Source organism: Trichomycterus rosablanca, chromosome 23 (genome assembly GCF_030014385.1).
Source record: "Trichomycterus rosablanca isolate fTriRos1 chromosome 23, fTriRos1.hap1, whole genome shotgun sequence".
Lineage (NCBI taxonomy): Eukaryota > Metazoa > Chordata > Actinopteri > Siluriformes > Trichomycteridae > Trichomycterus > Trichomycterus rosablanca.
The window spans coordinates 8,785,156-8,807,638 of record NC_086010.1 but is presented as its reverse complement, the minus strand read 5'-3'; the positions used below and the strand labels follow the sequence as shown (position 1 = coordinate 8,807,638).

The 22,483-nt window shown below is 41.5% G+C and overlaps 1 protein-coding gene across 1 annotated transcript in view; it reads left to right on the top strand.

The window, feature by feature from the left end:
- Positions 1 to 22,483, top strand: part of gli3 (GLI family zinc finger 3) — a 159,539-nt gene that overhangs the window by 99,847 nt on the left and 37,209 nt on the right. The window contains exon 5 of the mRNA XM_062985354.1: positions 17,840 to 18,045. Coding sequence (XP_062841424.1) covers positions 17,840 to 18,045 — 206 coding nt within the window. The remainder of the gene's footprint in view (positions 1 to 17,839; positions 18,046 to 22,483) is intronic.

The window sequence follows — 22,483 nt, the reverse complement described above, 5'->3', positions numbered from 1 at the left end:
ACTGTAGTCCATCTGTTTCTCTGCATGCTTTGTTAGCCCCCTTTCATGCTGTTCTTCAATGGCCAGGACTCTCCCAGGACCACTACAGAGCAGGTATTATTTAGGTGGTGGATCATTCTCAGCACTGCAGTGACACTGACATGGTGGTGGTGTGTTAGTGTGTGTTGTGCTGGTATGATTGGATAAGACACAGCAATGCTGATGGAGTTTTTAAACACATCACTGTCACTGCTGGACTGAGAATAGTCTACCAACCAAAAATATCCAGCCAACAGCGCCACATGGGCAGCGTCCTGTGACCACTGATGAGGGTCTAGAAGATGACCAACTCAAACAGCAGCAATAGATGAGCGATGGTCTCTGACTTTACATCTACAAGGTGGACCAACTAGGTAGGAGTGTCTAATAAATCCAGCAGCACTGCTGTGTATGATCCACTCATACCAGCACAACACACACTAACACACCACCACCATGTCAGTGTCACTGCAGTGCTGAGAATGATCCGCCATCCAAATAATACCTGCTTGGTGGTGGTCCTGTGGGGGTCCTGACCATTGAAGAACAGCATGAAAGCAGGCTAAAAAGGTATTTAGAGAAATCGATGGACTACAGTCAGTAATTGTAGAACTACAAAGTGCTTCTCTATGGTGGAGCTGAAAAAATGGACATTGAGTGTAGAAACAAAGAGGTGGTTTTTAATGTTATGGCTGATCAGTGTATAATGTAATACATCAGTCACCCTTACATCACCAGTACACATCCACATTTCTACGTTTCTTAGGGTGTAAGGCCTTAGATCACGAAGGGCTTGGGTTCGATTCACCAGCTGAGCTTTTCTCCGGGTGCTCCGGTTTCCTCCCACTAGTCCAAACACATGCAGTCAGGCCATATGGAGCTAATAAATCACCTTAAGTGTGAGTGTGTGTGATGGACTGCAATAAACTGATGACCTGTCTGGTGTGTTTTCTGCCATTCGCATAGTGAATCAAACATAGTGAATTTTTTATATTATGCAGCAAGTGGACATTTTATCCTCAAAGTTGATGTGTTAGAGGCAGGAAAAATGGGCAAGTGTTAGAAATTGTGATGGCTAGACGACTGGGTCAGAGCATCTCCAAAACTGCAGCTCTTGTGGGGTGTTCCCGGTCTGCAGTGGTCAGTATCTATCAAAAGTGATCCAAGGAAGGAACAGTGGTAAACTGAGGACAGGGTCATGGGCAGCCAACGCTCATTGATGCACGTGGGGCGCGAAAGCTGGCCTGTGAGGACCGATCCAACAACAAGTTAATGCTGGTTCTGATAGAAAGGTGTCAGAATACACAGTGCATCACAGTTTGTGGCATATGGGGCAGCAAAAGGGGGACCAACACAACATTAGAAAGGTGGTCATAATGTTATGCCTGATTTTTATTTAAAAGCCATAAAAATATTTAATACCTTGAATGGCTAATTACTGCAAATGCGTATCATTAAATTTTTTCAGCTAGCCACAATTTCCTTTTGGTTTCCTATTATTTCCAGTCTGGTAAAAATCCTTTTATGTAAAGAAAGGAACCAAAAAAATGAAATAAACGGCCTCGTTTGATTGACATGCAAAATCCATGTAATCAAGTTCAGACAATTTAAGGATGTTGACTGTCAGTCACTTGGTAGGCATGGCTAAGCTGTCAATAAACTGTGGATGGGTAAAAAGAAAAGGGGGGGAGGTTATTCCTGCAAAAGACGTTTATCCACTTAGTCACACACACATTACGCATAGACACAAAGCATTCCCTCCCAAACACATATCTAAAATAAATATAATAAAATAATCATAGCAAGGTCCAAGTAGTAGTTTATACTTATGTCATATAAAGTGGTTGAAGCCCTGCCAGATACCCTGCCAGATGCCCTGTCCAGGGTGTTCCTGACCAGGATAAAATCGTTGAGGAAAATGTTCGGTACACAAACAATTAAAAAGTATTGAAAATGGAAAAGTATTGCTATGTAATTATTATTATCATTAAAAAAATTATATTGAAATAATTTGCTACCTTTTTTCTTCCACTTTTGAAGGGTTGATAATAATAATAATGATAATAATAACAATAACAATAATAATGATAATGATAATAATAATAACAATAATAATAATGATAATAACAATAATAATAATGATAATGATAATAATAATAATAGTAATAACAATAATGATAATAACAATAATAATAATGATAATAATAACTACGATAATGACAATAATAGTAATAACAATAATGATAATAATAACGATAATAATAATGATAATGATAATAATAATAATAGTAATAACAATAATGATAATAATAACAATAATAATAATGATAATAATAATAACTATGTTAATGACAATAATAATAGTAACTAATAATTATAATAACAATAATAATGATAATAATAACAATAATAATGATAATAATAATAATAATAACAATACTACCACTAATAATAATGATAATAATAACAATAATAATGATAATAATAATAATAACAATAATAATGATAATAATAACAATAATAATGATATTAATACTAATAATAATAATAATAACAATAATAATGATAATAATAACAATAACAATGATAATAATAATAATGATAATAATAATAATAATAATAACAATAATGTTAATAACAATAATATTGATAATAATAATAACAGTAATAATAATATTAACAGTAATAACTATAATAATAATATTAACAATAATATTGATGATAATAATAAAACAATAATAATAATATTAACAATAATATTGATGATAATAATAAAATAATAATAATAACAACAACAATAATAATAATAATAATATTGATGATAATAATAATAAAATAATAATACTAATAATAACATTATTATTATTATTAATAGCATTTTATTGACATAACAAGTGTACATTTTGCTGGAAAGAATTAAAAATCTGGAGTTCAGTAAGAATGTAGGTAGATGCTCTACTTCAGTAAACAGTACTGTAAATAAATTGGTACTTGTTGAGTTGCCGAGTGTCAGATTGCGCAGCGAGTGCCAAGCTGCAAATGTGTTCCTTACATTACTAAGAGTGGAGCTGCAGGCCCTGCTCTTACACTCCTGGGGCCACTTACAGCAGGTAACCAGCTTTACTGAACAGCGCTATAAATCCTGCTGGAGAAACCCTCTCTGGCACACGTTTTACTTTTTACTCTCTCTCTTTCTCCTGCCTTTCTCTCATCTTTCAGGTCTCTCTGTGCTTTCTCGCTCCTCTCCATCCTGCTCTGGCTTGCTCTGACCCTCGTTATGCCCTCTCTTGTCTCTCTTATTTAAAGCAGCATGGAAACCCCACGATCACGTCTCACTGTCACATGGTCTCCCCAATGGAAACTTACACATGGACATTAATGTAGTTTCCTAATCAATACTCACTAATATTTCCCAGAGATTTTAAAGAAATTGCATTTTATGTCTAAATATATGTGGACACCCCTCTGAATTATTAAGTTCAGGTGCTTTAGCCAGACTCTGTGCTTCTAGATGTGGAAAATCAATATAAAATAAATAAAAAAACGTCCAACTTGGTGACAACTTGGTGACAAAATCGTATCACGAACTGGGAAATGATCCTTTAAGTGAGCCTTCACTCATTCAAGTGCCTCGCGTTTACAGGTTACTTTGCGCTATGAGGCGGTCCTAGCAATCCTACGGCAATTCAGTTAGCAATCGCTTAGTCAAAATGTCCAAGATGTTGAAGTGTAAAGCAGCTAAATACACTACTCGGCTAAATGAGTTTGGAAACTCTCAACTCTCAAAACACGGATTAATATTTTCATCTTTGAGACTGTAGCTGGATGTTCTAGGTTTACATTCAACCGTTAAGGTAGTGCTGTACTGTGTATTGTAGCTTCCATTTATTCTATCAGTTTATGAGTGTGACTGTCGTGAAATGTGGATGAGGTCTATGAAACTAAGCACATTTTCCTTTGAATTTAGTAGGGCCCTAGATATAACACATGGTTTGACAAGGTTGAAGAAGTAGTTCTAGTCACGTGCACAGATCTCATATCTTGATCCTACAGAACACCACTGGAAAAAATTTGAATATTTTGGACCTTCTTGTCCAACTTCAGAAGGTCTCTGGTTAAAACCCCAATGATTGTCAGGTTGCCACTGTTGGGCCCTTTAGCAAATCTCTCAACCTTCAGTTGCATGGATTGTATACTGTCACAATTGTATGTCACTTTGGATAAAAGCGTCGTCTACATCCATAAATGTAATTCATTTATTTATGTATGTACAAAATAGGATGTGGGTATCACTGTCACCCCACAGCAAAAAGGTCCTGGGTTCGATTCCCAGGTGGAGCGGTCCGGGTTCTTTCTGTGTTTTTGTTGTGTCTGCATGGGTTTCCTCCGGGTGCTCAGGCTTCCTCCCACAGTCCAAAGATGTGCAAGTGAGGTGAATTGGAGATACTAAATTGTCCATGACTCTGTCCAGACTTGAACTGATGAATCCAGTGATTACCTGCCCTGTCATGAATATAACCAAAGTGTGTAAAACATGCCGTTAAAATCCTAATAAATAAATAATAAATAAATTTAGTATTATATCCATAAGACATGGTTTGATAAGGTTGATGGAGCAGCTCCAGTCACTTGCACAGATCTCAGATTTATTACAAGTCAGACCTGAGTGGTAGGACAGTGGAAACTGTAGCTCAACAGTTAAAGTACTGACTAGTAATCAGAAGGTCGCTGGTTCAAACCCAGTGATTGCCAGGTTGCCATCACTGGGCCCTTGAGCAAAGCCCTCAACCTTCAATTGGTTGGATTTTATAGAATAGAATAGAATAGAATGCCCTTACTTGTCATAAATACATATACAGGTGTACAGTACAACAAAATTCTTTCTTCGCATATCCCAGCTTGTTTGGAAGCTGCGGTCAGAGCACAGGGTCAGACATCGTACTGCGCCCCTGGAGCAGAGGGGGTTAAAGCCTTGCTCAAGGGCCCAACAGTGGCTGCATGGCAGAGTTGGAATTTGAACTCTCAACCTTTCAGTTTTTCATAGCCCAAAACTCTACCCACTAGGCTACCACTGTCCCCTGTCCCAGATGCCATAAATTTATGCCATAAATGTAATTTATTTATTTATTTATTTATTTACAAAATGGGCACAAATAATAAAAAATTTTGCACAAAAATCTTAGAATCATAAGATTTACAGCATAGGTGCAATTATATCATCATGCTACAGACTTAAAAGTGCTTCCAATACCTGCAAAAAGCTTATTGTATCAAAATGTATTACAATATTAATACTACTACCTGCTCAGCTAGTGTGTGTGTGTGTGTGTGTGTGTGTGTTGTAAGCTGCACACTACAAATCTATCTTTCTAGATTTGTTAGTGTAAGTGTTTTACCTCGTGTTCCTGTAATGTTCTACTTCATTGTATTAAACATCTGTCAATTTGTTTCTTCTTTTTCCACAAACACACACACACACACGTTTGCGCACACACCCCTCCCGATGGTTCACTCATGATTAAATATCAACGCACTGTGCTTGACATTTTATTAGTCCAACAAGATGGATGAAATGGCAAGAATAAAGTAGGCTATCCGTGCTCCCCTCCTCTAACGTCTGCACCCCCCCTTTCCCCCCATTCTTTTTTTTTCCTTCCCCCAATTTACAAAAGGAAAAGAATGGGCGATGGGTTTCGGGGTTACTTCTCACTCTTTCTCATTTACACCCCTGATGACTTTCTTAGTCGTCTCCATGAGTCTGAATGATAAGGGTGTTTTAAGGATGTTTTAAAGTTCTAAACAAACACACACACACACACACGTACAGAGACACACTAAGCCTTAGGGTAGATCCCATAATCACCTGTGTAACCTCTGACTCCTTGTCTTGTTTTGTCCGACTGTATGGTAACATGTCCGGTGTTCTGCTTTTCATAATGTTTTATAATATCCATGTCATCCATACTTTGCTTTTTTTGAAGCAAGCCCTCACTCTTGTCATGTCCTTTCTTGCCTGAAGCATGCTTCAGGTTTATTCGCTTCCAGACCCAAAGGAAGCTCACATCCTTTTGGAGAGAACTTGAAAGAAATCACCACTAACCACGGCTGGTAGATGCAAAGCACTTCACTTATTTACCTAATCGCTTCTTCACTCATTCATGTTAGCAGATGCATTTTACACACTGATTCTTCACATGTATGCCTTTTTCTTTTAAGAGATTTAAGAGGTTGGCATTTTACACTAATGCTTTACATTTATGATACTGTGTGTTCTTCTTTTCCTGTCCCCTGAGCCATCTATTTTAGCCTCTTAATACCTGAGCATTTTCATCTTTTTTACCTTATTTAATGTCTAGTACTTTTGCTATCGCTAGATGCCAGACAAAAGTGTCTACGAATGAGGACAGCAGGTCTAAGTTAAGCAAAAATGTAACGTCCCCATATGTGACCGCAGGGTCTCAATAAGTAGGGGAATTTTAATCATGTGCTTTATTAAACCAGAATGAAAAACAGGATGGGGGGATTTCGTTTCATTTTCATGCTTTACCACCACTTTATTCTAGTCGTTAACTCGATTGTATTTTGTAAATATTTTGATTTGATGCCTGTAGCATACTCCAAAAAAGCTGGGACAAAATAATAGTAAAAAAATAGTTATATTATAATAAATTTAAGTTTATAAAATTTTCAAGTTACACACTTTGGAAAGATTCCACAAAAAGCAGATGAATTGGTAACAGGTGAGGGTATCATGATTGTGTACTTCAGAAAACTACTGTCATTTAGCACAGTCTACCGCTGCATTAAAAAATGTAGCCTGAAACTTAAGGAGAAAGTCACATCAATTCTATGCAGAGGCTGTCGAGTTCTCTGGGCCTGAGTTCATCCCAGAAGGACCATAAAACAGTGGAAAGTTTGGGAGTCATCAGTGCCGGTATGGTTGACTGGCATATGTGTGAAGGTACCACTGACTCTTAATTGCTTGCTACAACAGTGTGGCTGCATAAACACAGAGCGTGTGTGCTTAATTGACCTGTCAGCAGTCCAGATCTTACTTGTATTGAAAATGCATGGCACATAATGAAGAGCATAGCTCAAAGCATTTGCTAATTTAATAGTTTATAACATTTTGTGTTTGCTTCAGCTTGTCCACCAGGACTGAATATTTCCATAAACTATAAACAAAAATAGTTTTTTAACCCTCAGAATCTCTAGTTCAGATGATTGTACCATTCCAAGAAAAGCCTCAAATAAGCGTTCCTGACTTTCCACTCTTGTATTTGTTATCCTTACAACAGTTTGTTTTTGTTTTCTCAGAATGCCTTGAAATTGCATGAAATCCACGTGGCTAGTTTTGGTTTCATGCTTTGATTTCAGCTTCCTGTGTAGATTTTGTTTGCTTTTTCGTTACACAGACTGGGCGTGTGTTTATATACAGTGGGCGAATTATCGAGCAAGGATTTTTCATTGAAAATCTCAAAGCTTTGCAACAACAGACAACAGTCGCTTCGGATAAAAGCGTCTGCTAAATGCCGTAAATGTAAATGTAAGATACTCTTGGAATATTGTGAATTCATGCTGGGATAATAGAGTCAAGTCAAATTTATTCGTATAAGGCCACTCAGGTGGCGCAGCGGTAAAATACGCTAGCACACCAGAGGTGGGATTTTGAATACATCGTATCGAACCTCGGATGGCAGAGCTGGGCGGCTACATGAACAAAGATTGGCTGTTGTTCAAGGGTGGGACAAGCCAGACCAGGGTTCCTCATAACTGGTGCAATTACAACCTCTGCTGGCTTGAGTTGGGGAATAATGCTTTTATCAGCTCCACTTACCATATAGGAGCACTTTGTAGTTCTACAATTACTGACTGTAGTCCATCTGTTTCTCTGCATGCTTTGTTAGCTCCCTTTCATGCTGTTCTTCAATGGTCAGGACCCTCCCAGGACCACCACAGAGCAGGTATTATTTAGGTGGTGGATCATTCTCAGCATTGCAGCGACACTGACATGGTGGTGGTGTGTTAGTGTGTGTTGTGCTGGTATGAGTGGATAAAACACAGCAATGCTAATGGAGTTTTTAAACACCTCACTGTCACTGCTGGACTGAGAGTAGTCCACCATCAAAAACATCCAGCCAACAGCATCCCGTGGGCAGCGTCCTGTGACCACTGATGAAGGTCTAGAAGATGACCAACTCAAACAGCAGCAATAGATGAGCGATCGTCTCTGACTTTACATCTACAAGGTGGACCAACTAGGTAGGAGTGTCTAATAGATTGGACAGTGAATGGACACAGTATTTAAAAACTCCAGCAGCGCTGCTGTGTCTGATCCACTCATACCAGCACAACACACACTAACACACCACCACCATGTCAGTGTCACTGCAGTGCTGAGAATAATCCACCACCTAAATAATACCTGCTCTGTGGTGGTCCTGTGGGGGTCCTGACCATTGAAGAACAGCATGAAAGGGGGCTAACAAAGCATGCAGAAAAACAGATGGACTACAGTCAGTAATTGTAAGTACAAAGTGCTTCTATATGATAAGTGGAGCTGATAAAATGGACAGTGAGCGTAGAAACAAGGAGGTGGTTTTAATGTTGTGGCGGTTCAGTAATATTCACTGTATTAGGACATGGTTTTACTCTCTCTCTCTCTCTCTCTCTCTCTCTCTCTCTCTCTCTCTCTCACACACACATGCACACACAAATATCTGGCAACCCCTCAACAAGAGGCCTTAATGACTAGCCCTCTCTCCTGGCAACCCCTTCGTCACCCCCTGCAGGAATCCGTTCCATGATTTCCACCCCTGCTGCGGCTATCAGACATTTCTATGAATCCGTGGCAGATCAGGAATGAGGAAGTTCAGTCCAGCACTGACAGATATTTACAGCCTCACGATCTGGAAGATTTTATCCTAACCAGTTCTCCCTGACTGCAGTGTTTTTAGTACAGTATTATTTATTTACCTAATTGACTAAAGACTTCCATCAACATTACATTACACTTCCACCAACATTGCGGCACGGTGGCTTGGTGAATAGCTCCGCATCACAGCAAGAAGGTCCTGGGTTTGATTCCCAGGTGGAGCTTTGATTCCCCGGGTCCTTTCTGTGTGGAGTTTGCATGTTCTCCTCGTCTCTGTGTGGGTTTCCTCCCACAGTCCAAAGACATGCAGTCAGGTCAGTTGGAGATACTAAACTGACCTAGTGAGGCCTTAATGGTGCCAAAAGCTTGGAAACCTGTTTACCCACCCGAGACTGCCGTGCCAACAATGCTGCTCCCGCTAGATGTGACGGAAACCTAGCGTGTTTGCACCATAAATGTCCAGAACTCACTACTGCCTTTATTACAGACTGGACTGAATAATGAAGAACTCAATTTGTTTATATTATTATTATTATTCGCTAATTATAACTTTTAGTTCAATGTAATTTTGTGTTTGTATAATTTCTTTCCTCCTGAGTTTTTTCCCACTGTCGCCCTCGGCTTGCTCAAAAGGGGTTTTTGGTCTGTTGGTCCTAGTTGGGCCCTTGACCAAGGAAGGTCCTTAACCTTCGGTTGCTTGCATTGTGTATGATCTCAATTGTAAGTCACTTTGGATACAGGCGTTTGCGAAATGCAGACATCCCAAGTCTCCCGGAAGTTCCGGGAGTCTCCCGCATATACATAGCGGCTCCCTGATCCCTGCAAGTCAGATAAAATCTCCTGGAATCTAGAACGAGCGGCCAAGAGCAACACGCGCACGCAGGCGACTTTTTTCCCCGATCGCTTATTAACTTCGTTATCTGATATACAATTTAGTGCACTGTGTAGGGAACATAAATCCGTTATCTGATATACAATCTAGTGCACTATGTAGGGAACATAATTAATTATGTAACACACTATCTAGTGCACTATGTAAGGAACACAAATCATCATCTAGTTATACTTTCTAGTGCACTATGTAGTGAACATGAATGCGTGATCTGATATACAATCTAGTGCACTGTGTAGGGAACATAAACCAATTGTCTAATTCACTATCTAGTGCACTATGTAGGGAACATAAATTTATATCTAAAATACTATCTAGTGCACTATGTAGGGAACATAAATCTGTTATCTGATATACAATTTAGTGCACTGTGTAGGGAACCTAAATCCGTTATCTGATATACAATTTAGTGCACTAAGTAAGGAACATAAATTATTTTCTAATATACAATCTAGTGCACTATGTGTATTATCTTTCACACTATGTAGTGCACTATGTAGTACACATTAATGTGTTTGTGATGCAAACAGTTAGCTTAGTAGCTCAGTTAGCAGCTCCTAAAAGTTCTGTTAACACCCATATCCTTTGGTGTGTGCGAGAGGTTTTTTAGCTTTAGCTTTTTTTGGGGGGGGCTTTTTTTGGGGGCTTGGGGGGTCGAGGTCCGGGTCCAGGGGTACCTCCCTGAAATGAGTTTTTGCAACTTGGGATGTCTGGAAATGTAAAATGTAAATTCTTCTTTAAAATTGACCTGATTGTATGTTTAGGGCAACTGTAGCCTAGTGGTTAAAGTACTGGACTAGTAATCAGAAGGTTGCTGGTTCAACCAATCTCTCATTGACCCGAGACCCCGGGTTCCGGGACAGTGAAGTGTCTTACTTTACTGATTCCTCATAATGAAAGCAGCAGTGAGTGAAGCTTCTAACGTTGTGGAACTGATGTCATGCTGTCATGCTCTGTTGGGACCACAATGTTGACACAGCAGGATTCAGTTTCCTGTTTGAAAAGAACTCAAAAACACATTAACTCGTTTGTTTATTTCGTCTGTGACTATGGCCTTTCACGTGGACTTGAAGCGCTCAGAGTCGACACCTAATTTCATATAAACAGAGAGTGAGAGGGAGAGGAAATAACTTCCATGTGTTTTTCCTCTTTCTCTGCTTTGCCTCTCTACTAAAGTCAAAGGCAGTCGTTTAAAGATGACTAAAAGTCCTTTATATAATCTTTTTAATCATTTTGAGTTTTTTTTCCTTCTGTTTCTGAGTCTTTCTGCATACCACGACACTGCTAATCCCGAGCTGGCCTGGTTACTCAGTTTTTACTCTTTGATGTGAATCTTTAATCAGGTGTAGAAGCTAAATCTGGATTAAAAAGATCAGCTAACTCTTTTAAACTTCATCTTGAATCACTGTGACTGAACATAATTTATATTTCTGCTCTTTTTTCTCTTTGCATTAGCACGTCAGGCATTCACACACCATAAACAAGAAGTCATTTCTATTCTAATGGCAGTGGTCTCCATGTACAGTGCAGAAGGGATTCACAGTCAGTAGATCTCGACTCAACAGCTGAACAGCTAATGGAAAAGCAAGTTAGCCAGCACTGTATTATGACTATAACTTTAATTATGGAAATATGTTCTGGAAAAATAGTGTCCCATCAGTTTTAGTGCAGTTCCAGAAACGTCTGAAGCTGTTCTGGCAGCTTGTGGTGCCTGAATGTCTCACTAAAGCCCCTTTCCAGGGTATTAAGTGTTCATTTACAAGGTTGGCAGGTATCTGTAAAAACACTTAAGTAAAAAAGGTACATATACAGACTCAGTCAAGTACAAATTCCAGGTAAATATCTGGTTTTTTTATTTGTAAACTAAAATTGATGCTTTTATCCAAAGCGACTTAAAATTATGAAGGGGCCCAACAGTGGCTGTGGTGAGGCTTGAACCGACAACCTTCTGATTACTAGTCCAGTATCTTAACCACTGAGCTACCACCGTCCATTACCGGGTAACAAAAGGCCGCTCTGGTGGTATCCACCACCACTGAGATCCGAGTTCAGTTTTAGCCGTCTATGCGGACACTGTTTATTTGCTATGTCTGGTGTAAGGTGGTGGTTGAAAGATTCCTCATCACTGCAGCAATTGCGACCTCTGCTGGCTGTTTAAAGACACCTACACAGAGATGGTGAATAATAGAGAGCAGTGCGTGACTCCCTGTACACATTACCCATCTCTAGCAAGATATATATATATATATATATATATATATATATATATATTTATATATACAGTGTATCACAAAAGTGAGTACACCCCTCACATTTCTGCAAATATTTCATTATATCTTTTCATGGGACAACACTATAGACATGAAACTTGGATATAACTTAGAGTAGTCAGTGTACAGCTTGTATAGCAGTGCAGATTTACTGTCTTCTGAAAATAACTCAACACACAGCCATTAATGTCTAAATAGCTGGCAACATAAGTGAGTACACCCCACAGTGAACATGTCCAAATTGTGCCCAAATGTGTCGTTGTCCCTCCCTGGTGTCATGTGTCAAGGTCCCAGGTGTAAATGGGGAGCAGGGCTGTTAAATTTGGTGTTTTGGGTACAATTCTCTCATACTGGCCACTGGATATTTAACATGGCACCTCATGGCAAAGAACTCTCTGAGGATGTGAGAAATAGAATTGTTGCTCTCCACAAAGATGGCCTGAGCTATAAGAAGATTGCCAACACCCTGAAACTGAGCTACAGCATGGTGGCCAAGGTCATACAGCGGTTTTCCAGGACAGGTTCCACTTGGAACAGGCTTCGCCAGGGTTGACCAAAGAAGTTGAGTCCACGTGTTCGGCATCATATCCAGAGGTTGGCTTTAAAAAATAGACACATGAGTGCTGCCAGCATTGCTGCAGAGGTTGAAGACGTGGGAGGTCAGCCTGTCAGTGCTCAGACCATACGCCGCACACTGCATCAACTCGGTCTGCATGGTCGTCATCCCAGAAGGAAGCTGACGCACAAGAAAGCCCGCAAACAGTTTGCTGAAGACAAGCAGTCCAAGAACATGGATTACTGGAATGCCCTGTGGTCTGACGAGACCAAGATAAACTTGTTTGGCTCAGATGGTGTCCAGCATGTGTGGCGGCGCCCTGGTGAGAAGTACCAAGACAACTGTATCTTGCCTACAGTCAAGCATGGTGGTGGTAGCATCATGGTCTTGGGCTGCATGAGTGTTGCTGGCACTGGGGAGCTGCAGTTCATTGAGGGAAACATGAATTCCAACATGTACTGTGACATTCTGAAACAGAGCATGATCCCCTCCCTTCGAAAACTGGGCCTCATGGCAGTTTTCCAACAGGATAATGACCCCAAACACAACCTCCAAGATGACAACTGCCTTGCTGAGGAAGCTGAAGGTAAAGGTGATGGACTAAACCCAATTGAGCACCTGTGGCGCATCCTCAAGTGGAAGGTGGAGGAGTTCAAGGTGTCTAACATCCACCAGCTCCGTGATGTCATCATGGAGGAGTGGAAGAGGATTCCAGTAGCAACCTGTGCAGCTCTGGTGAATTCCATGCCCAGGAGGGTTAAGGCAGTGCTGGATAATAATGGTGGTCACACAAAATATTGACACTTTGGGCACAATTTGGACATGTTCACTGTGGGGTGTACTCACTTATGTTGCCAGCCATTTAGACATTAATGGCTGTGTGTTGAGTTATTTTCAGAAGACAGTAAATCTACACTGCTATACAAGTTGTACACTGACTACTCTAAGTTATATCCAAGTTTTATTTCTATAGTGTTGTCCCATGAAAAGATATAATAAAATATTTGCAGAAATGTGAGGGGTGTACTCACTTTTGTGATACACTGTATATATATACACACACCACATTTTGACCACCTTCCTAATATTGTGCTGCCCCACGAGCAATGCACTGTGCACTGTGTATTCTGACACCTTTTTATTACAACCAGCATTAACTTATTTAGCAATTTGAGCTACAGTAGCTCGTCTGTTGGATCGGACCGCACAGGCCAGCCTTAGCTCCCCATCAATGAGCCTTGGCCGCCCATGACCCTGTCGCCGGTTTACCACTGTTCCTTCCTTGGACCACTTTTAATAGATACTGACCACTGCAGACGGGGGAACACCCCACAAGAGCTGCAGTTTTGGAGATGCTCTGACCAAGTCGTCTAGCCATCACAATAGGGTGATACATGTAGGGTGACATACATACATAAGCTCCAGTTAACCTGACTGCATGTCTTTGGACTGTGGAGTGAAACCAGAGCACTGCAGGAAACCCACAGAGACACAGGGAGAACATGCAAACTCCACGCAGAAAGAACCTGGAGTGCTCCAACTAGGACTCAAATCTAGGACTGTCTTGCTGTGAGCTGGCAGTGCTACCCACCTAGCCACCATGCTGCCTGGGGGGGGGTGTATGTGGTTCTTTTTTAAATAATAAATGGGGTACTGAAGGGGGGGGTGACATAGTCTTTAGAGCAGAACAGGTGGGCTAAAGTTAGTAATTGTATACCCACAAAATCCATCGTTATGGTAGGTGTAGCTTTTAAAGGAATCATAGAGTGTAGGTACCAGTTAAGTGTACCTAATAAAGTGCTCGGTGAGTGTATGTGTAGAGTAGGTGATTAACATTGGACCACATTTAATCTCGGATTCCTACCACAGTATTTACAGGAGCTTTAAAATAATTAAAAATACATGACATGTACTGATTTAAACCCCATTTCTACATCAACTGTTTAAAAAATACACATTTTATTAGACTCTATTTTATCAGACCACTAGACGTGTCTTCTAGTCATCCCTCTCCAGTCACACAGCCTTTATATAATTGCAGTGGGGCTGTTGAGATCCAGCGCTCCGTGCTAAACCAATGAAGAAAAATAGCAACGCGAGAGTCGTTTAGCGGCTCTGTCCTAACGGGCGGAGCGTGACAGGGCTCATCATCGTCACGTCGATGGAGTGCCTACAGTGATGCGTGCTAACTCTTCTGGGCTCTGGAAATACGCCATCACAGCAAAACGAGCTCGAATCTCCATTGTCTGTTCAAGTTTTACAAATGTGTGGTAAATTAGCCTGATGTAAATGTTCATCGAAGGCTAATTTACCACACGTGTGTAAAAGTTGAACAGACAACGGAGATTCGGTGGCTCAGCTCGGATCAGTGAAGGTTTTTGTTGTCCCGGTGACCGGGCCATTGATTTTAAGCTCGTGTTAAAGCCGCTGTCGCTGGTATTGATTTTGTAGCAAAGCGACGACATATCAGATAAATGAATGTTGTAGTTATTGCGGTGATTGCTTTTCAAAGAGAGATTGTCAATCTTCAGGGAGGCTTAGATACTACCTACAGCTTCTATTATTATCATTTTTTCTCATTTAACTTTTACCCTCATCTTCAGCGGCACAGTGGCTAAGTGGGTAGCACTGTCGCCTCAGAGCAAGACGGTCCTGGGTTCGATCCCCAGGTGGGGCGCTCCGGGTCCTTTCTGTGTCTGCGTGGGTTTACTCCGGGTGCTCCGGTATCCTCCCACAGTCCAACGACATGCAAGTGTCAGGGGTTAAAGCACCATCCTTGTAAACTAGGGGTTGTGACTTCAATCCTCTAATATGAATTTAACTCCAAGGTAAGGTACTGTCTAGCAAAAAGAATGTTGCTGGTTTAGGCCCCACTGCCACCAAGTAAGCACTGTTGGACCCCTGAGCAAGGCCTGCTCAAATTGTTTATTTATTCATTGTCTGTTTTATAGCCGCTTTCATGCACATCTCAGGGTCGCGGTGGGTCCGATTCACTGGGCGAAAGGCAGGAAACATCCTGGATGGGTTGCCAGTCCATGACAGGTCAAACACAACACACACACACTTGTACCTAGGGGTAATTTTGTATCTTCAGTTAACCTGATTGGATGTCTTTGGACGGTGGGAGGAAACCCACACAGAAAGGACCCAGACCGCTTCACCTGGGAATCGAACCCAGGACCTTCTTGCTTTGAGGTGACAGTGCTACCCACAGAACCACGGTGCCGCCCTTTGCTTAAATTGTACTTAATCGTAATTGTCGCTAATAAGTCGCTATGGATCAAATCGTCTGGTAAGACAGTGGTAGCTCAGTGGTTAAGGTACTGGACTAGCAAACAGAAGGTTGCTGGTTTAGGCCCCACTGCCACCAAGTAATCACTGTTGGACCCCTGAGCAAGGCCTGCTCAAATTGTTTATTTATTCATTGTCTGTTTTATAGCCGCTTTCATGCACATCTCAGGGTCGCGGTGGGTCCGATTCACTGGGCGAAAGGCAGGAAACATCCTGGATAGGTTGCCAGTCCATCACAAAGCAAACACACACACATTTACACACACTCATTCCTAGGGGCAATTAACCTGACTCTGTGTCTTTGGACTGTGGGAGGAAACCGGAGCTCCTGGAGGAAACCTACACAGACACAGGGAGAACATGCAAATGCCACACAGAAAGGACCCAGACTGCTCTGCCTGGGAATCAAACCCAGGACCTTCTTGCTGTGAGGCGACAGATCGTCTGCTAAATGTAAATACAGTGGTACCTTGAAACTTGACGCCAATTGGTTTAGGGACTGGCGTCGAGTTTAAAAGGTGTTGAGTTTCAAGGTATTTTTTCCCATATGGATGTATGGGAAACCTGTTAATGTGTTCTGTGGTCCTGTGGAACTGCATATATTTTAGGCTAGTGTAAAATAATGTGGTTGTTTTTGACACATAGACTGAAAATAACACAAGTATAATATAAAAACACTGAAATACAATTGAAAAACACTTAAAATTATATAATATATAATATAAAAATACAATAAAACCTGCACTTTACCTTTACTTATTGTTTCCTTACGCTTCTTAATCGTGAAGATGCTTGATCATGGAATACCATATGATTTATTGCATCGTAGAGATGCTTGATCATGGAATATGACTTATTGCACTAAAACAACAGCGAGGATTTTTATTAGTGGAGGGAACTTATGAGCAGTAATAATTAAGAGAAGTTTAGTCGTTCTTTAAATACATTGTCACGTCACGCTTTTTTAATGATAAGCGTTTTAGACTCACAATTTCTCAGAACCCCGAGCTATAACACAAGTTTAAAAGTGAAACAGTGAGGAAAATCCAGCTTAACACACATACATGTGGACGCAGAGTAAATTTGAGCAAATGTAGTCTCAAATGCGCGGAACAAAGCGGTTGTTTATTGTTAATTTAAAATTAAATACATAACTTTTAAAACAAGGTTGAAGATCCACAAAGTTGAATCAGTTCATCTGGACACAAGTTTGTTGTAGAGATAATTCGGATTGAGTGACGAAACGTATCTCTACAACAAACTTGTGTCCAGATGAACTGATTCAACTTTGTGGATTTGTGTACCTGGATTATTGAGCATGCATCAACAGAAGGTTGAAGATGTTTAATGGTACAAATTTCTTCACAAAGTGCGTTGAGTTTCAAAGATTTTGAGTTTAGGGAACATTGAGTTACAAGGTACCACTGTAATAGATAGATCAGTTAATATTGTTCAACAAGGATGTATACATTGACTATTTAATGTATACATTACTTTTGTGGTAAAATTTGGGTTTACGAATCTATTTAAAAAAAAACATAGCAAGGCATTGTAGGAAGAGATGAAGATTCCTGGCGCCTCAGTCCGATTAAGACGCAGCAATGAAAGCTGGCTTTGATCTTAGGAAATGTCTGCGAGGGGAACAGTTGAAATGTGGCTCGGGCTCGATTCTTCCCTCTTGCTCGAAGATTTGGCTGCACAGATGGAGACAGATAGTGTCACCATTCATTTCCTGCTCTAGATCCTGCTGCATTCGGAGTAGAAAGACCTGGAGCAGAGAGCGGTACCGAACCTTCGTCTTCGCCTGTGATTCACTTCAAACCGACGAGTTGGTCCTCGGCTCTATAATCCACTCTAATCTGTGGTGACATTCTTTCTACATAAACGAAGACATTTGCATTGATTATTCATTTTGTTCTCTGTGTTTTTCGATCCAGGCCCCCTACGCTGGCAGGCAGCCCTACGTTTTCTGATATCTCCGTCATCAGAATCCCGCCCCACCGGAACCCGTCGGTCGGAGCCGAGTCACCCTTTAACCCTCCGCCCCCGTACATCAACCCCTACATGGACTACATCCGCTCGCTTCATAGCAGCCCTTCTTTTTCTGTGATCTCCGCAGCCAGGGGACTCAGCCCTGCAGATGGTGAGTACCTCAGGGACTTACTCTGGGGCCGCTAACATTTCTTCTAATAGACTGTCCATAGCAGAGATCATAGAGATATGGTTTAGGAGAATGTCCTCCATGGGCACCATTGCCTTTCTTGCATTCTTTTTTGCTTTTTTTTTAGTTATATGAAAGCAATGAAAATTAAATTGACGTGGGAACATTTTAAGGTATTACAATTACCATTACAATTTACCAGCATACATAAATGTGAACGCTTTGATGCTTTTGCACCTTACAGATCCTAAATATGTGCATAAAATCTTGCAAGCCATCTTTAAAATGGTCAATTATAAAATAAACAGGTTTTACTTATGTGGACATTGGGGCTGCAGCATCTCTATTGATTCCTGTGTGTAAAAACTAGGAGGTGGTTTTAATGTTATGGCTGATCAGTGTATATTATTATGATGAGGCGGTACTGATCTCCACATGGGGGTTTTTCTCCCAGGAGTGGGTCATTTTCTTTTGATCTCTTGCTCATGTCGCTGCCCCATGAGGAGAATCATTGAGCAATAGTGGTCATGTTCAAAGTCAAGAGGAGTCAGAGGTTCTGGGCTCAAGGCAGAGGCCACAAATGAAGGGAACAATGATGGGAGGAGGAACTGGATGCTTTACAGGCCTGCAGGGAGCCATTTGGGTTCCTTGCATGGAGCCAGGCAAGGAAATCAATTACAGGGTTGGCGGGAACCTGCTGTTTTTGTGAAGCGTGTCGGCCCCTCTGCCTCATGCTCAGCCGGGAAGCTTTAATCGAAGCCTGGAGTTCAACTACTAATGGAAGCCAATTGGAGATTTCTTCGAATTGTGTTTCCGTTCCAAATAAAGCGAGCGAGAAGTCTGCTAGGTGAATCGAAGTAGTGAGCCACTTTACCGCCATACAAGTGTCGCTGTTATGCATTAAGTGTGGAATTGTTATAAATCTCAAACATTTTATGGTGATCTGCAACTTTAAATCACAAGAATTTTAGTAAGCCTATCTAGTTCTCCCAATTTTCTTCCAATCTAGTCAAATTGAATTACCTAAATCCTCCATTCCAAATTGCAGTTGGTTGACAACCATTGCTCAGCGTTGTGTACGTAGAGGACACACCCTGAGAGCACTCTTTTCTCATCTCTGTGCAGGCGCCATCAATCAGCCAGCAGAGGTCGTAATTGCACCAGTCATTGGAGAGAGACCCCATCCGGCTTAGTCCCGCCCATATCTGAACAACAGGCCAATCGTCGTTCATGTGGCCGCTCAGCCTCAGCCGGCAGGCAGAGCTGGGATTCGATACGATGTATTCGAGATCCCAGCTCTGGTTCCAGCGTGTGTTTTTACCGCTGCGCCACCTGAGCGGCACAATCTGGAGTCTTTATCGGGAGTTGTTGTGTATTTCACACTACACGACTGATCGGCGATAGAAGGGTTACACACTACACGATCTATCACCATCAGGAATCGCAGGCGAGTCTATCTAGTTTTGTCTGGAAAACACACGCGAGAAGTGACGCGATCAAAGTTGTTTGTGAGCTGATGTGCAGCGTAAAAGCAAGTAGGAAAAATAAATGAATCAGTGTGGATTGGGCAACACGACCAGCAGTCTGTTCTGTAGTGAGTTGGTTAATACATATTTTTTGCAGTGCAGTGTTGGTATTATGGTTTGGTGTGGACGGTAAGTCACAAATACTGTAAAGCTTGTGTGTGTGCCGATGTATTCTGATAGAAACTATATTGTGCCCCTGTCCAACGTTTTTACACTCCTCCCCCGGGCTTCTCCTCACCCCGTATCTTGCTTTCTCATTGGCTGTAGTTTGACATAGCACTCGCTGCCACTCGCAACCTGCTCGCAATGCCTTTCACACTACACAATTTTGAGTCAGTGACTGGTCCAGATATTTAACATGCTAGTTATTTTTCTTCAGTCGCCGAGCGCTCGGATAGAGTCGTCTAACAGTTCACACACCGATCAAGAGCCGAGTTTCAATCCCCAAGCGAACGCTGAGTTGCTTCCGAGCTGCCACATCTAGCGGTGACCGGTCGGCAAGTGAAAATCAGGACAAAAACCGTGTCAGGTGAACTAGGCATCAGTTGCAGTAATGAGAAATCAGTATTGATTTCCACTTAACGGCTTCAAAGTCATCAGATCTGATCCGAACACGGGTGGGATGATTTCTCCCTCTTCTTTCCATTTCGATTTTGTGTGCATCCTCTTCCTCCTCGCTCCTTTATGTGCCACACTGAGAGAATGCCCTCAGGCATGTGGTGGCATGCAGTATCGCTGGATCGTTTTCGTCAGCGTGCCACCCCCAGCCGTCAGCGTCCCAAATCTGCTAGGCCATCCCAAGCCATGTAGACTTTCTACATTTTAAAACATAATATTGTGTTGAATTAATTTATATTACACACATAAGGACAAGCCCACCGTCTACTTTTTACTGTCCTTTTATTTTAGTTTATTTAGTCGCTTTTTTTCCTCGAAATGAAAGAAAAATGGGACAGGAATTAGCCGGAACGCTTTGTGTGGCTAAACTGATTTATGCATTTGCATTCAAAAGCAATACGGCATTCATTTCCTCCCTAATTCTTTTTGTATGGCTGTATTCATGGTTCTGTCATTTGCATAGGGTTAACGTTGCCAGATTATCTTCTAGGAGGCAGTTCGAGGAGCCAAAGAGAGGGATGCGGGGTGCGTTTGGGGAAAAAGATTGAGGGGAGATGATAGCGAGAGGGGTAAGAGAGAGGCACAGAGCACGGCTATTGTTTTATGCATGCAGATGGGAGATTTGAACCATTTGTTTTTAAATGGAGTTTATACATTTTGGCAGCGAGAGGGAAGGAAGGCACGCTGAGAGGGTGCAATGTGGAGCGCGGTGCCTCCCGATAACACCCTGCTGCCTCATCTGTACGCTGAGAGAACTTATCCACACGGTCTGATCTGTAATCCAACTGTTCATTACTCAAATAAATACAGAACCCCTATCTGAAGTGCCCTAAGCTTAGGGTTCAGTTTACTCATAAATAAATTATTTTCCATAGTGATTACAAGTCTTTATTGGTCAGATATGTTGGCACAGTAGTTCCTGAACTTTGTGCAGGCTTGTACTGCCTGATTACGCCCCCTAGTTTACGCCCACAGTTGCACATAGTTTTACTATATACTACAATGATCAGCCATAACATTAAAACCACCTCCTTGTTTCTCCACTTACCATATAGAAGCACTTTGTAGTTCTACAATTACTGATTGTAGTCCATCTGTTTCTCTACATACCTTTTAAGCCTGCTTTCACCCTGTTCTTTAATGGTCAGGACCCCCACAGGACCACCACAGAGCAGGTATTATTTTGGTGGTGGATCATTTTCAGCACTGCAGTGACACTACCATGATGGTGGTGTGTTAGTGTGTGTTGTGCTGGTATGAGTGGATCAGACACAGCAGCGCTGCTGGAGTTGTCGACTCACTGTCCACTCTATTAGACACTCCTACCTTGTTGGTCCACCTTGAGACGTCAGAGACTATCGCTCATCTATTGCTGCTGTTTGAGTTGGTCATCTTCTAGACCTTCATCAGTGGTCACAGGACGCTGCCCATGGGGTGCTGTTGGCTGGATATTTTTGCTTGGTAGACTTTTCCCAGTCCACTCATACCAGCACAACACACACTAACACACCACCACCATGTCAGTGTCAATGCAGTGCTGAGAATGATCCACCACCCAAATAATACCTGCTCTGTAGTGGACCTGGGAGAGTCCTGACCATTGAAGGACAGCATGAAAGGGGGCTAACAAAGCATGCAGAGAAACAGATGGACTACAGTCAGTAATTGTAGAACTACAAAGTGCTTCTATATGGTAAGTGGGGCTGATAAAATGGACAGTGAGTATAGAAACAAGGAGGTGGTTTTAATGTTATAGCTGATCAGTGTAAATAAGGAAAGACACCCGGTGCTAAAACAATGCCATAGCAGGTATACAGACCTGATTTATCTGCTGTGTTGACCCCTAATACAAGAGCACCTAAAATAAAACCATTTAATGGCCAGAGATATGAAGAAAACCCTGAAAGCTACATTACACAACCTACAGGTCCAGCAGATGGCCTGAAATTGGGTCAGGCAACAATACTGGGATCCCACACACACCAGCAATAAGGCATCTGAGTGGCTAAAGTTGGAATCGCCAAGTCAAAGTCCAGACCTCAATGCCATTGAGATGCTGTGGTAGGATCTGGAGAGCTGGACATAAATAAATGCCCTCAAACCCTGATAAATAAAAACATAGAATTAAAGCAATGTGTACTTTGTTTTTTTCCCCATGACTGTATGTATCTGGTACTAGATTAACAGTCTTACAACCACCTGCAATGCCACTTTAAACACCTTGAGGTTTACAAACCCCTGCTTAGGAAAACCGGTCTTTTACTGATATATGATGA